Source organism: Arvicola amphibius, chromosome 14 (assembly GCF_903992535.2).
Source record: "Arvicola amphibius chromosome 14, mArvAmp1.2, whole genome shotgun sequence".
Taxonomy (NCBI): domain Eukaryota; kingdom Metazoa; phylum Chordata; class Mammalia; order Rodentia; family Cricetidae; genus Arvicola; species Arvicola amphibius.
The window spans coordinates 40,521,145-40,538,355 of NC_052060.1; the positions used below are offsets into that span (position 1 = coordinate 40,521,145).

Sequence of the window (17,211 nt, forward strand, 5' to 3'; positions counted from 1 at the left end):
CACCACCTCTCCCCCAAATCTTCCTCACACCTTTGTTGTTTTTAAGCACCAACTGTCTAGAACAGGTATGATTGCTAAAAGTAGCTTTCAGGGGAAGTTCTGTAAGGATTTAAGTAACTTATGAACTATTCTTCTAAAATACTCTGTCATTAGATTTCCTTTCCCTAAGTTACTCAGTTTTATTTGGGCAGTGGTGATGCAGTTAGTACCGAGCTAACTATGCATGTAGCTTCACAGGCAGAGATCTGCATGAACGCTCTAAGTGATGACTATTATGAAACAGTATGTGGAGACCTTGAGTCTTACTTAGTTCAGCTGATTGGACAGGCATGTGTCTTTTTGTGTGGCATATAATGCGTGTTAGTTACTTAACCTCTCCAACAGCTTTGACTTTCTCATTGCAGGTGATACCTAACATCTTCCTTGGCTCTGAATTCCCATTTTCCCTGCCAGCTGTCTCCAATTCAACATACTCCCTGCTTTGAAGGCTTATTGCATGAACTCCTGGAGAGGTGTCTTTGTCCTCTGACATGAAATGTACTTGGACAGTGAGGAGCTACAGTCTCTGCCCATTGTCAGAGCTCCTCTAAGAGCTTTGTGAAATTTTAAGTTATAGTATTATTTAGTCTACAAAGAGGAGTGTGTGTGTGGGGGGGGGGAGGGAGGGGGAGAGAGGGAGGGAGGGAGAGAATATGAGAAAATACAAATGTGGCCCCATGGAACCTCTGATCAATAAATACTTTTAATATCTAGTTTGTTAAATGTGTATACTGCTACAAAATACTATTTTCTCATGGCAATATGCCAGAGCAAAGTCTTAGTAGAAAATAACTTATCTTTAACACAAAGAAGTATCCTAGGAATTAAAAAGGAAGTGCAATCTGTGTGATTATATATAACATGTTTATTTTGGCATGGAAAAGATACAAATTTCTATATATGGTCAAATTGCAAATGTGAGTACAGATTTCTATATAAAACAATTTCTCCACAAACAAGTGTATAAAATATATGTCTATGTACACTATGTGGTTCACTACTAGTACTGTGTATGTATGCTATTAAATACAGTTTTCTAATTATAACAACATTTTGTTTTTACCCCATGCTTAAGGATACTATTTTCTTTCTGATAAATCAATCTTAGACAACTACACTGCCTCAGTGCTTGTGAGATAATGCGTGCCTGCACAGCTCTTGAGGAAGTCTCCTTGCTTGAGGAGTCTTTGCAGTGGGAGCTGGCCTAATTAAATAAAATAATGAGTTTGGACACTGAGAGGAAGCATAAAGCACAGAAGAGAATAGTTCATTGTAGTTGAGCTGATTTTATTATAACAGTCTGGAATAGCAAAGAGCATGCCAATTTAGCTGAAAATGCTCATTAGTTTTTATAAGCAGAAAAGTAAGAACACTCATTATTAATGGCATCATCCCCAAATATAATTATGACCACTTAGGTACAAAAAATAATTCTTGCATATTTAACCATATTAAGAGGTTTTAAGTTTAAAAATGATGTTATTTCCTATGAAATGTTTAAAAATATGTAAAGGAATATGAGTTAAATTATGTGAGAAAATACTTCTTTGTCAATGTGTAAAATAGAATTAGTGTTAATTAGAAACAGAAGCTGTCTTTCAGAGCTTTCTGGGAAAGTATATATAGTTGATATATATATTTGCCAGCATTTTCTGCAGCCAGCTCTTTTATCTTCAATGAGAGGGACGCTGATGGCTGCAAATGAGCACTTTATTACAAGTATCTTTGGTTCAAAGCAAAAGGTTTTTTCCATTTCTTATGATGCCACACAGAAACTTGAACACTACTTAAAACAAAAAATTTACCCATTAATAATTTAAATATTTATAAAATTTTGGCAAAAGCTGCCTCATTATAAAACATCAAAGATAATTGGGTATCTGTGGTACCCAATTATCTGTGATGATGGGGAAACTAATAAAAAAGAAAAAAAAAAGTCCTAAAAGCCACTTTCTTGATGTGCACAAATATCCCCAGCTCTAAGAGAACGTGAATGCTACTGTTACATGGTAAGACAAACAGATGCTCAGATGAATGTCCCAGGAAGGTCTCTGGATAGCAGTGTCCCTCCACAATGGCACTTTAGCATTAAATGAGGAAGGATCAGGAACCTTGCCTAGTGCTGGTTTCAGAAACAAAAATTTCCTCACTAACATAAATCCCACTCTATTTTATAGAGATTGATGCAATACAACCTGTATAAAATAATACTAAATATTTATCTTTGAATTTGTAATTAAGTTCCTTATCAACAAGTTCATAACAATCCTAAAATAACTGGTATAGACTCACATATTCTTAGTGTGGTAACAAATGATTCCATGGGATTAAAAACAGATCCAAATCGCCTTCTTTTTCAGTAGTACTCAATTTGTCATTTAATTGTACACTTGTCTTAATGGAAATAAACTTCAGATAAACGTGTATAGTCATATAGATATTTTCTCACATCAAGTACTATTTTTCAAAATTCCCCTTAAAACATACAGTATCATCAACTCTAGATACTGGCTGTTAAAAAAATTCTGAGAAATAAGCCACCATAGTCTCCACCCATGAAGATCTATAAAAGGGTTCTTGAAGACTGTCCCTAGAGTAGAATATCTAACAACGCTAGGAAGCTGACCAACCCAAGTACCACTCAGGCATAGACCAGGGCTATGAGTTGGTCCAGCCCACTGAATCTATGAACTGCTGGAGCATGTGAAGGGGATGAACCTACAGATCCAAGACAGCAAGGATGTCCATGACACAGAACAACAGGCTATCCAAGAGCAGCGCAGTGAGGGCCCACTATCAGAGGTATAGCAGAGACCAGAGGAGGAGCCAGACCAACGGCTCTTGCAATGAACGCTTAGTCACACTACAGATTCTATGACAAGACTCAGTCTGTTTTTGTTTTCTTTCCTTATTTTGTTTGGATTAGGTGGGGGAGGATCTTTTGAATTTGGTTTTGATGGGGGCGGTGCAAGGGCAGAGGGCAGATTCAAGGAGATGGAGATGAGGAGACAAGTGGGATCAGAATGCATAAAGTGAAATCCACAAAGAATCAGTAAAAAAAAAAATCATAACACATCCATCTACACTAGAGAAAATCACACACTTTTATCTATCTACCCTTTGACCACAAACCACAGTTAACACACCTTTAAAACTGAAGAGAAGGAAATCTAGTTTCATGATTTATAAACAAAAAAAAGAGATATAAAATGATGTATGACCTATTTCTTTAATCCCAGCACTCAAGAGGCAGAGGCAAATGGATCTCTGTGAATTCCAAACAAGCCTAAGCTACACCAAAGTTCTAAGCCAGCCAGAGTTACATAGTGAGACCTTGTCTGAAAAATAAAATAAAATAATATGAAGTTAAGTAAAATAAAATGAGCCATACACTATGAGGTTTTAAGATTTTAAGCCACATAGGGTGCTGGAGAAACAGAACAATTCACAGCTGATTGAAAATTGAGTTGTTACAGTAATTAAGAAAGATATTAAATTATTTTTAGAATTGAATGAAAATTAAAACGCATATACTCAAACTTAGGGGACACAATGAATATAGATCCATTTCTATTACCCTGTACAAAACTCAAATACAAATGGATTAAGGACCTCAACATTAAACCAGACACCCTGAATCTGATAAAAAGAAAGTGGGGAACAGGCTTGAAATCATTGGTATAGGACAATACTAAAATATACTAAAATTTTATTTTTAATTAAAAATAAAAATTACCCATTTAAAAAGTGGAGTATAGATATAAATAGGGAGTTCTCAAGAGATGAAACCCAAATGGCTAAAATCACTTTTAAAGAGTTCAATACACTGAGCCATCATGGAAATTCAAATTAAAACTACTTTGAGATTTCATCTTATGCTAGTCAGAATGGCCAACATTAACAAAATATATGACAGCAGATGCTGGCAAGGATGAAGGGAAAAGGGAACACATATTCATTGCCAGTGGGAGTGCAAACTTGTAAAGCACTATGAAAAATCAATGTGGACGTTCCTCAGAAAGCTGAAAATCGATCTACCACAGATCTAGCTATAGCACTCGTGGGCACATAGCCAAGGACCCAACATCATACTACACAAAGGCCTTTTGAAAAGATATATGAGAACCCACTGCTATAAAAGTTTCCTACACTAGATACGTAAATGAAAGAAATTCAAGTGGAGTCACCATATAACGGGGGAGACAAGTGCTCCAACTAGACAGTTTATACCATTAAGTGTTGGCAGAGGCTGTTTGTTCGTTCCTGGCTGCTCAGACACAAAATAATCACACAGAAACTATATTATTTGCAATATTGTTTGGCCAATAGCTTAAGAATATTTCTAGCGAGCTCTTATAGCCTAAACTAACCCATCTCCATTATCTGTGCTTCACTACGAGGTTGTGACCTAAGCAAAGTTTAGGTGGAGGCATCTGTCTCCTGAGGTAGCTACATGGGTTTTAAAATATGTCATCAAAGGAAAAAAAAGAATTAATGAAGTCAATGTAGGAAAATGTGGAAAACATTAAATCTGAGTGATATGAAATTCTAAAAATAAAAATAAAATAAAAACTCACTGGATAGTTAAATACAACCGAAGAGATACTTGGAGTATGGGAAGATGGTTCTGAGATGAGTATCCATACCGAACATAAAACCTTCACCAACAAGCAAACCAAAGCTCACCTTCCTTTGGGCTGACAGAAGCAGGAAGGCTGTTCCAGTCAAGGGTCCAAGAAGGACAAGGGTGTGGAGAAAACATCGCTTCAATGCCTTTTTCCTAAAAAAGGAAGGAAGCTTTCCAAATTAGTGCTTAATAAAATCCATTTTCAAAGGCAACATTTCTATTTTTTGTACTGACAAAGATAATTAAAATTAATCATATGTCTACCAAAATACTAGTTCCATAAGAAAATAAAAAATGCTATTAAAAAACATAAAATGTCTATTCAAAATATTATTTTGAAATCAGTATATTGCTATCATTTTTTATTTGAAGTAATAAAAAGTAATGCTGAAAACATGTAAAAGTAGTAAGCAAACAAATATACTAGGTCAGGAATAGAGAAATAGCTCAGGAGTAAAAAGCATTAGTTACTCTTTCAGAGGACCTGGATTTGGTTCTGAACACCCACATGGTGGCTCATAACCATCCTTAACACTACTTACAGGGAAGCCAATGTCTTCTGAATTCCTCTGTTACCAAGTAAGTATGTGGTGCACATACAAATATACACATATATACAAAACACCATACACATAAATAAATAAACCATACATATATATGGTATAATAGAGAAAATTCACTTGAAAACAAAATAAATTTATAGAGATAAAAAAGAAACCTGACATTCCACAGCCAATCAATGTCTACCTTTACACATGAAAAAACATTTATTTAAACTGTAAGCTACATTTACTGTACTTAAAAACTGTCAACAAAACTCATAACCCAGAATGTCACCTTATCAGTTTATCTGATGGCAGTATCTCTAATAGATTCTAAAATTTTAGAGAAAATCTGTATTTTTTATTCATTAAATTGTCTTTTATGGCTCTTTCCTATGTTAGAAATCATGTGTCTATAGCTAGGCATGGTGAAACAGTGTTTACTCCCAGCACTGGGATCAGGAAATGAAGGCTAGCCTGGGTTACAGAAGATCAGGAAATGAAGGCTAGCCTGGGTTACAGAAGATCCATCTCAAACCAATCAATAGCCAACCAAATATTGTAAATGTATTATTTGTTCTATAGATAGTGACATGACACATATACAGATTTATAATATTCCAGTCACAAAATGTACCACATCCTACAACATAGGTGATCAGTGTTCAGATATTATCATCTCTAGGAAGCCTATAAAAGAAAATGTAGCACCAGGGATGGTGGTATTCATCTCTGAAAGAACAGCTTCAGCCCACAAGTGAGGCCAGAGTAGTCAACATTAAGAACCCTCATCTTGATCCATCTCAAACCAATCAATAGCCAACCAAATATTGTAAATGTATTATTTGTTCTATAGATAGTGACATGACACATATACAGATTTATAATATTCCAGTCACAAAATGTACCACATCCTACAACATAGGTGATCAGTGTTCAGATATTATCATCTCTAGGAAGCCTATAAAAGAAAATGTAGCACCAGGGATGGTGGTATTCATCTCTGAAAGAACAGCTTCAGCCCACAAGTGAGGCCAGAGTAGTCAACATTAAGAACCCTCATCTTTCTCATGAGAAAACAAAACATAACAAAACAAGTAAAATACAATAAAAATTAACTATGATTCATCTCTAACTATCTAGTAACAGTTATTCATGAGATTACTTTCCATTTTGGAAACTAAATTGAATTTGGGTTCCAAAAGAAAAAGAGAATAATTATTTTACTAGGGATACAGATATAACTATTGATCTAGAAATCAAGTACTAGTTTCTAGAAGAATAAACAACACATCTCTCTGAAATCACCTATCTCATTTCTATTACCTTTACTCTGATTTTGGTATTACTCATTTCCAATCTTATTCCTGCTTTAGGGTCCTTTTAAAAAACTACAACTATATTGAGATACAAGTTGTACACAACAAAATTTAACTTCATCAAGTATACACACTTTGGAAAATGGTGTGGGAAGTCCAAAAAACAGAGTTTAACACAGCTTCTTGCTTTGATTGCTGGTTGTTTCTTTAAGAGAGGTCTTCCTGATTCGGTGATAGCAAAAAAAAAAAAAAAGGCACAAACTCTGTGTCTTTCAGGAGGCCGAGCATTTAAATGGGGTATGTAAGCAATGTGTTACAATCTGCTTAATGGCTCAACATGGACCCTCTGCATACTTGGAACTAGGGTGGTATGCTCGGCTTGCAGAGGCAGCAAACATGCCTCTGCCATGTTGGACTGGGTGGAGCAAGCAGGCAAGGCTGTACTGGCCCTAGCCACACCCACTTAACATTAAAAAAAAAGGATGCTTCTGGTCAGAAAATAATTAGAGATACAAAATAAAGACAGATTCAGATTTAAAAAAAAGACCTCTAAATGAATCACCATGTTGGATAAATGTATGTAGGCTTTGGAGAGAAAAGAAAGAGTAAAGAGAGCTATAAAAAGAAGTAAATCATTAAAAAAAAAAAAAACAAAGTCCTTAAAGAAACAGTAAACTTGTAGGAAAAGTAATAGAATAAGAAAAATAAGCCATGTAAAGATAGATTATACACAGAGAGTCTGGATTATGTATACTATTGTGTTTTCTTTAAATTATTTGACTGTGAAGGAGCTAAGTACAAAGAGTCATTTCATTATATGGGCTGTTAAGCTAAACCAACATACATACATACACACACACACACACACACATATATTAGAGGTATCTTAATTCCAAAATTTGGGTCTAAGAACTTGTTACATTGGAAAAAAGGTTCTGCTTTTGTTTCCACAGAGGATGAGAACCCGTGGCATCCTTTCAGACTAATGTGGTTTGATGGACCAAGACCCCATAAAAGGTCACCGTAAACGTCCCCTAAAATTACTTCACCCAACAAAAACTTAGAAGCATTTTAGAAAGAACTACGCCCAAATTCCCTAAATGATTGTTTATAAATGTTTGTTTACATTTAAAGGGGAATATGCAATAGAGATTTGCATTGGTATAGATATTGCTTTATTGATACAAATTTAAGATCGATCTTGTTATATATATATATATATATGTATGTATGTATACATATATATATACACACACATTTCTGCTCTTAAGGTATTGTGTTTATGCATCTCATTTAAAAATGTAATGTATAATTAAGAAATATAGATTAATAGATAACCGTATATAATAGTCAAGTTTGTAGTCATGTTAGTTAGGTTTTCTAGATATATAGGGATGTATTTCAGTTAGATAGGTATTCTTCAAATATTTCAGAGACCTTCAGAATATGGCATTTAAACTGTTTTAATAACAGGGCTTTTCATGACAATGAAACACATCTGCTTCTGGCAGCAACTTCAAGAGAATGATACGCATCAAAGAGGTTTCTCATGGAGTTTGTTAGCCATCTGTGCAAGAAACTGCTCTTTCCTGGACTGCCTGATATTATGCTGTATGAACTGGACATGCAGGACCCAAGAAAAACGACTGCTGGAGTTGTCTAAAGAAGGTGAGACAGTCCTTCAGGGTTCCTGCTTCATGAAAATGTCTGCCAGATATTCTGCGGAAAACAGAAGAAAGTGACTGAAAAACTGCCAATATAGGTGGAACTATCTTTGAAATTTCCTGCTTCAGAGAAAAGTCTGCTGGATACTCTAGCCCAGTAGACTGAAGATGGAAGCCCCAATGGTACAGAAGAACTATGGGTGACTGTCCAGGCAGTGTCAATATATAGCAAAACTGCTCCCATGAAATTATCATGCCAACTTCAGATTGGGAAAATATTACACAGCACTATCACTAGATGAAAACCTATAGGCAGTTACAGCTACTAAGAGAGAACCAGTCTGCCTCAGGAAGGTAAGTTAGCCAGCCCCAAGTGGACACTCTTTAACACATATAAACACAAGCAACACTAAGTGCATTCAGTGGAGTTTTTGTTTTGGGATTTGTGCATGCGTGTGTGTGTATGTGTGTGTCTGTCTGTATGTATGTAATGAGAAGAATTAAAGAAAAGGCCATGAATTTGAGAGATGGAGTGACACAAGAAAGTTGGAGAAGAAACAGGGAAGGTAGAAATGATATAAATACAGTACTCATGTGTAAAACCCTCGAGACAGGGAAGGTAGAAATGATATAAATACAGGACTCATGTGTAAAACCCTCGAGACTGAAGTTAAAAATATTGAAATCATGACACTTGTATGGAAAATAGATGGAGATTATCATGTTAATCTAAATAAACCAGACTAAGAAACATTAATTCAATAAATAACTAAAATAAAGACTAAAATCAAGGCTCTGTAAAACAGCAAGCTTAGGTTAAAATGATATACTTGACCAGATATAGTTACATTGGTCTACAATGTGAATATTTAAAAATGCCTTAAGAAAGAATACTACTTTTAAACTATGTATTTTTGCCTTGGTTCCAAAGACGAACAGCATAAAAACTACTCAATTAATTGAGGTTTATCTGAACACAAACCTAACAGAAACATTATTTGGTAAATAAAGATAGGAATAGCTATTTGGAAAATGTATAATAGATAAATGAGAAAATGATTAATAGTTGGGAAAGAATGCTTAAAGGGATTTTAAAAAAAAACAAGCTAAATACCATTAACTTGGTCATAGTTGGTCTTGGTCCTCCGATAAATAAAGGATCATTTTGTTCCTCTACGGCTATCACTTCATTAGAGTTCAGGTGTGATTTACTTCCAGAATTCAGCAATTCAGGCAAACACAGAAAGTGGATCCCACACTTAGAAGCTGCTGTTTTTACTTTTGGAACTTCCTGAACCCTCTGATACCAAGAGGCTAGCAGTGGAAACTGTTCCAGCTTCTCAGAAAACTTCTTGCAGATAATTACCTGAAAAAGAAAAAGGATGTTTTAAAATATGTATTTTTGACTGTTTGTAACAGTAATAATGAACTATTGCATATCATAAAACTCACACACCCCAAAGGCAACATTTAAACAAACTTCAGGAAATTCAAACGACTGTGAAACTACCACCCCAATCCAGTTCTAGGACCCCATAACACTTCAGCAATCTGCAGTAACTTTCTGCACTCATAACCAGTTGCAGGTAGCCAGTGGCTGATTTTCAATGTTTATAATGTTGCCTGTCATACAAGTGAATAGAATAAAAAAAAGTCTTTTTTCACTTAGCATTACGTTCCAACACTCACTCATATTTGTTGAGCAGTACCAGTCATCATTGCGAAGAGCAGGCCTACTGTACTTACCTGATAACTCAGCAGCTGATGGACACTGGCATGTTTCTGGGTATTCACTATTATGAAGAGAACTGCTAGACTGAAACTACTGAATTATTCTCCATGTGGACATACCATTTTATATCTCCACTGTGGAGATTCCCATTCCTCTACATCTATTTTATTGTTATTTATTTTCAGTTTTTCTGGATGATGTCTTAATGATATATGTGTGTAAGTACAGGTACTTGATTGTTACCTACAGCAGGTATTTGGAGGTCAAAGGACAAACAGAAAAATACTATTTCTCTTTCATAAGCTCATAACTCCAAATTAATGAAAACCAAAGATAGTGAGATTACTCAAATGTAATAAATTTCCATGTCCTGCACTAAAAAGGAACCAATGACCATGCAGAGAGCTCAAATAAGCAGATAAACAAGGCAAGAAAATCAACTCAGGATTTAGACAAGAATGTAATTAAAGTAAATGAAATGGTTAGTAACTTTAAAAACAATAAAGGGAAAAAAAGTAAGGAAATTGAGACTCTGAGCAAAAACTAAATTTTTGAAATAAAAGGATCAATTTATCAAATAAAAACACAATAGAAAGCTTCTTTGGGGGCTAATAAATTAGTTTAGTGGATAAAGTGCTTGATACACAAGCAGGAGAACCCTAGTGCAGATCCTTGGCACTCATGATAACTTACACTCTAATGCTCACAGGAAAGCATCACTCAAACATACATACACACACACACACACACACACACACACACACACACACACGTGTGCACATATCATGTCTGCACATCATCATCACTGCCATCATCACAGCCACGTACAACAAAAAGAAACAAGACTAAGTAAGAGAACAAATTTCAGGGACAGAGAACAAGTCATAAAAATAATAAATTCAGATGTACAGATGTTACCAAAACTTTCCAAGTACATTCATGAGACCAAACCCAAGAATAAAGACGGTAAAAGAGGCTGAGATAAAATATCAATGCATAGGCAATTTATTCAATAAAATTGTAACAGACAAGACACAAGAAAGAGATAGACATCCAAATTGAGAGGTATTTATAACTCCTTAATAGTTATGGCCAGAGAAGAATCTCTACATGACATATCATAGTTAAGATGTCCAAAGATGCAAAGCAAAGAATCAACGCTAAAAGCAGTAAGGGAAAAACGCCAACTCACATACAGAGGCAGAAACATCAGAAAAAATGAGCAATTCTAAATGCCAAGAAAGCAAGGAATGATCTATTTCAAGCCCGAAAGTAAATCCACCAGAAATTCTATAAATAAAAAGATTATCTTTTCAAATGGAGGGAGAAATAAAAGCAGTTCAAAAAAAAGCACAAATTAAAGCAATTCGTGTCAACCACACCAACACTGGAGAAAATTTTCTAAGTAACACTATAAACAGAAGAGAAAGAAAAGACAATTTCACATAAAAGATGTAGGGAAGAACACATTCCATGAAAGCAGCAGAACAATGAAGGATTGTAAGAAATCAATTGTGTTGAACATAGCAAACTCTTATTCTAAGCAGGAGAAAGGAAAATAAGTACTCATAATTCAACCAACCAGAACCAACAAACCACATCATAGAAAGTAACAAATCTGGGCTGGAGAAATGGCTCAGTGGGTAAAAGCACTGGCTGTTCTTCTAGGGACCTGGGTTTAGTTCCTAGTACCCACATGGCAGCTCACAATTGTCTGTAACTCCAGTACCAGGAGAATTGATACCTTCACACCAATGCACATAAAGTTAAATAAATTTTAAAAACTAATAAATGTCAATAATGGCTTTATTTTCAAATGGATTCACTAGTTAAAAGATACAGACTGACTGGATTTAAAATAAACAAACAAAACAGTATCCAACTGTTTTCTTTTTTTCTAAGAAATACACTTAGCTACAAAAATGTCCAAAAATGAGTCAAAAGGATGCAAGTCAACCTACTAAGCAATTAAAAACAGTAAGCAAGCTTGTGAAAGGATTTTCATAATGTAGATTTCAATGCTAAACTAGCAGAAGAGATAAAGAGAACAACTACAGGTTAATAAAGGGAACAATCCACCAAGACGACAGAACAATTCTCAGTATTTTTTGGTACTGAATCTTAGAGCTTTCAGTTTCATAAAACAATGAAGGGCACAAAAGGCTACAAAGGTCCTAATATAATAATAACAAGAGACTTCAATATCCCACTCATAGATAGCTATTCCAAACTAATAATCAGCAAAGAAATACTAAATTATACCATAGATCAGCTGATTTCAACAGATATCTACAAAAGATTACATCTAACATACGGGGATCACACATCTTCTCAGGGGTGCATATAACCTACTCTTAAATTGATCACATTATAGAGCACAAAGCAAGATTCCACAAATACATGTAATAAAGAAAAAAATGTATCTTATCAGACCACAGTGAAATAAAACTGGAAAGCAAGTACAAAAGAAATCTCAGAAACTATAGAAAGAAAATGGACACTACACAATACACATTTGAATGAACAGGGCCATTGAGGAAATCTGGAAATATATTTAAAAAGTTCTGGGATCAAATGAAAACACAGCACATTCAGCCAGAATCTCCTGTGGTGTAGGAGGTCCTTCTGTATTTGTGTTGCTTTCATTGGTTAATAAAGAAACTGCTCTGGGCCTGGTATAGGGCAGAATTTAGGTAGGTGGGGAGACAGAACTGAATTCGGGGAAGAAGAAAGCAGAGTCAGAGAGAGAGCTGCCATGGAGATGCCAGGTCAGACATGCTAAATCTTTCCTGGTAAGCCACGACCTCGTGGTGAACACAGATTAATAGAAATGGGTTAAATCAAGATGTGAGAGTTAGCCAATAGGAGGCTAGAGCTAATGGCCAAGCAGTGTTTTAATTAATACAGGTTCTGTGTGATTATTCTGGGTGTAAGCTAGCCTGGCGGCCAGAGCAAGGGGCCCCTCTCTCCTTGTAACACTCCAGAGATTTTCCTAAAAGAAAAGCTTACAGCTCATTAGCCAAAGAAATCTCAGAAACCCTAATCATCCAACTCAAGATTCTAGAAAAAGAAAAAGCCAAACGAAAATGCACTAGATGGTTCTTAAAAGGTTATCAAGATGAACAAACCCTTAGCCAAACTAGCCAGAAGAGAGACCAATACAATAACATAAGAGGTAAAAGGGGAGCTATAATAACAGGATCAAAGTCAGGTGGTGGTGGTGCATACTTTTAATCCCAGCACTTGGGAGGCAGAAGCAGGCGAATCTCTGTGAGTTTGAGGCCACCCTGTTCTACAAGAGCTAGTCCCTGGACAGTTAAGACTGTTACACAGAGAAACCCTTTATTGAAGAAAACAAAACCAAAACAAACAAACAAAAAGAACAAGATCCAGCAATCCTCCAACTTAGATGATCATTTGGGAATACTGTGAAAATGTATCTTTCAAAAAGCTAGGAAATCTAGAAGAAATAGTTTTCTATACTCATTAATATCAAAATTAAATCTGAAAAATAGACACAATTTTACAATAACAAAGCAAGCAATGGGGTTAAAACAGTATCTTAGTTACTTTTCTGCTGCTGTGAATAAAACATTATGATCAAGGCAACTTAGAAAACATTTAGTTTTGCTTACGGTTTTGGGGATTAGAGACCATGATGACAGAGCAAAGGCATAGTAGCAGGAACAGCTGGAGCAGCAGCTGAGGGCTCACATCTTGACCAGCAAGTAGAAGGCAGAGAGAAAGAGAGAGAGCAGGCACTGGGAATTGTGCAAGTCTTTTGAAAACTCAAAACCCACCCCTAGTGACACATATCTCCTCCAACAAGGCCACACCACCTAACCATTCCCAAACAGATCTAACAACTGGAGACCAAAATTTCAAATATATGAGTCTCTGGGAGCCATCCTCATTCAAACCACCACAAACAGTAGTGAAAAGTATCCCCCAAAGAACAGCTTTACATAAGATGATGGATTTACTGATGAAGTCCACCCAATTTTAAGGATGATTTAATATTTTTCAATTTGTGTCATAATGTACAAAAGAGAAGAATGTTACAAAGGCAGTTTTAATCTGATATCAAAACTAAATAAAGATACAACAGAAAAACTATAGATAAATTTCTCTTATAAACATAGATGCAAAACTCCTCAGTATGCCTGGAAGTTTAATTTGAGAACTTAGTAAGACCACACATCACAACATGCTGGTTTCATCTCAAGAATGCAAAGTTGGTTCAACATATACAGAGCAGTAAATATAGTAAGCCATTAAAACATAATTAAAAAAGAAATTATATGATCGTCTTACTATATTATGGCAAACTATATACGGCAAATCCATAGGCAATACTGCAGTAATTCAGGAAAGATAGAGGGCATTTCCTATAAAATCTGGAATGAAACAAGGGTGCCAGCTCTCTCACTCTTACTCAATATAGTACCTGAAGTCTTAACTTCAACACTAAGACCAAAAAGGTATATAATAAGAATATAATTAGGAAAAGAAGAAGTCAAAGTACCCCTATTTATATACATGACTCTTTTTAAAAAATTTTATGGACTTCTCCAGGAAAATTTTATATCTGATAAACATTTTTGGAAATGTTGTAGGATACAAAATCAACATGTAAAAATCAGTTACTTTTTATAAACTAATAAGAAACTTATAAAATAAATTAGGAAAAATATCCCATTCCCAATAAATTAAATTTTATTAAAAGTAAAAGAGAACAAGGACTTTCACCAATACAGTGAAAGACCTCTACACTGCAAACTTTAAGACACGGAAGAAGAAACTGAGGACGCCCTTCCATGCTCTTGGACTGGCAGAATTAAAACTGAGAACACAGCAAGCGAGACGGCTCAAAGGGTGAAAGTGCTTGTCATACAAACAGAGGATTTGAGTTTGGTACTTAGAACTCACAGTGGAAATAGTTATACTATAAAAACCTATCTATAGTCAATATAAGTTTCATTTTTAAAAATCCAATGATATTCTTCATAAAACTAGCAAAAAAACTTCCTAAAATCCATATGGAAGCATGAAAGAATCACATATAGCCAAAGCAATCCTAAACAGAAAAAGCAACAATATCTGGGGGTAGGCCATAATGAGTATACTTGCACAAATAAAGATAGATAATATTCCAGCACATATTTCTAAGAAAATGAAATAGTTTTTGCTTATTATAATATAAAGCATATTGTAGGTATACCAAACAATCCTACAGGTCAGGTAGTTATAGAAAGTTTAAATCGAACTATAAAGGATATGTTAAACAAACAGAAAGGGGTAAAAATGCCCCCAGAAATATACTGTATAATGCTTTATTAACGTTGCATTTTCTTAATGATAATGACAAAAGAACAACAGCAGCAGAAAGACACTGGAGAATAGAAAAAAAACTTCTGTATTAGCTCAGCCGGTGTATTTCAAGGATGTGCTGACCTCAGAATGAAAAGCAGAAGATGTGCTATGTTGGGGAAGGGGTTTTACTCTTGCTTCCACAGGAAAAGAAAAGCTATGCATACAATCAAAATTAATATAAATTAGGTTTAAAAAAGAGAAACCTCTTGAAAAAGAGAATCACAGCTCATCCACAGAGGTGACAATCATACGGGTAGTAAGAAAACCTCGTAAGGTTTGGGGCACCATTCTATTCTTGTCTTTGCAGGAAAATGCCCATCTTTAAAAACTCAAGAGACGTTGGACATCTAGATGATTAAAGAAGAAAAAGATGGCTATCAAGAAAAAGTCACCAAGCAAAGAGAAATCTTACTTATGATACCAATATCTTGTGCAGGGTAAGATATTATTGACAAATATATAATAGTAGTCATCGTTTATTAAAAATCTAAGGTGGTTCTATTCTACATTGGAAGTTGAAAAACATAGGATCTCCTGAGTAAATTGGGAATGTAGGGTTCATGGGAGAGGGCAGAAAAGGAGTGGGCAGAACGAGAAGGGAGTGAAGAAAAATATATAGCTCAATAAAAATAATAAAAAAGGAAGCACATTTACAATGGAGAGAGTTAGATCTCTATGATTGCACAAAGGAGGGTTTAAAAATGGAACAATTAAATGAAGGGACAATGTAATAAACTGGGATTGACATAATGGTAATATCATTTTGATAATCCTTATTGTCAGTTTGATAATTCTTATCTCTAAAAATGTTGGATGATATGAGTGCCAAGATACAAGTTTTAGAAAAGCTTATTAAAACAGATCATAGATATTTTAAAAAAAATCAAAGCTGGCTTTGGAGTTGGAGAGTGGCTATCCTTCTCTAAATCCAAACAGGTTGTTAAATAAAAGTCAGAGTTTCTGTCTCATATCAGAAACCACTTGGTATGGGAAAGAAGGAAGATAAGAATTTAGGTACTACTATTATCAAAACTTTGCTTTCAAAAAATTTTACTTCTCCCCATACCTATTTTTGAATATATGCCTATATGAACAACATTTAAGTTTTCCACAATGAACAATAAATTTTCCTGCAGTAATCTTTGAAGTTTCATGGAATCGTTGTGCAGCCCCAGTTCCACCTGGTTGATATGATGTTATTATGCTGATAGCACCACTTTAAGATTGGTTTTGTGTTACAAACTGCTCAAGATGATCCAACTTGGCAAGCTGAGATGGTGCACCTTCTTAAAATGTTCTGGCCAGAACTTCATAAAAACCCGACCAACTACTCAGAGACTATCTGCAGTTGTAACAGACAGTAATCTTGAAACTTAACCATCATTCTAGTTTTCATAGGATCCCTTAGAAATAATATCACCCCATGACAGCTGGAAGTAATTCTAGAAAACGACATTCCAAAGTTTGTCTTCGGGGCTAGGGACATTATTAGGGGTTGGTTATAAGGGGTATAGGGTTGGGGCTGGGAATAAAATAGGTTCAGGGATCTGTCTTGGAAAAAAAAGGAATGAATGGGATGGGATAATAGATTAGTGTGAGCTTACTCACACTACTAATAATAGTGAGAATACTTGTGAGCTATTATTTTGTCATATTGTATGCATGCAACCTTAAGTTATTTTATATATTGATTCAATTTTAGAATATATTTATCATATTGCACATACATTTCTACCTCTGAACAAGATACTTATATATACATTTTGAGGTCATTGTCCTCATTTGCTGCACATCTGTTTAAAGATTGTCTAATATTTTAATATGAAGCCTCAGTCTTTAAGCTATTATTAAAAATTATAGGTCAATAGTCATCCATGTTTGTCATACTTAGACTAATCAAGTTCTTTAGATGCAT

General features: G+C 35.0%; 1 protein-coding gene across 1 annotated transcript in view; it reads right to left on the bottom strand.

Moving 5' to 3' along the window:
- Window positions 1-17,211, bottom strand: part of Gstcd (glutathione S-transferase C-terminal domain containing) — a 78,659-nt gene that overhangs the window by 47,018 nt on the left and 14,430 nt on the right. The window contains 2 exon segments of the mRNA XM_038311519.1: window positions 4,726-4,819; window positions 9,306-9,557. Of these exon segments, the coding sequence (XP_038167447.1) occupies window positions 4,726-4,819; window positions 9,306-9,557 (346 nt within the window).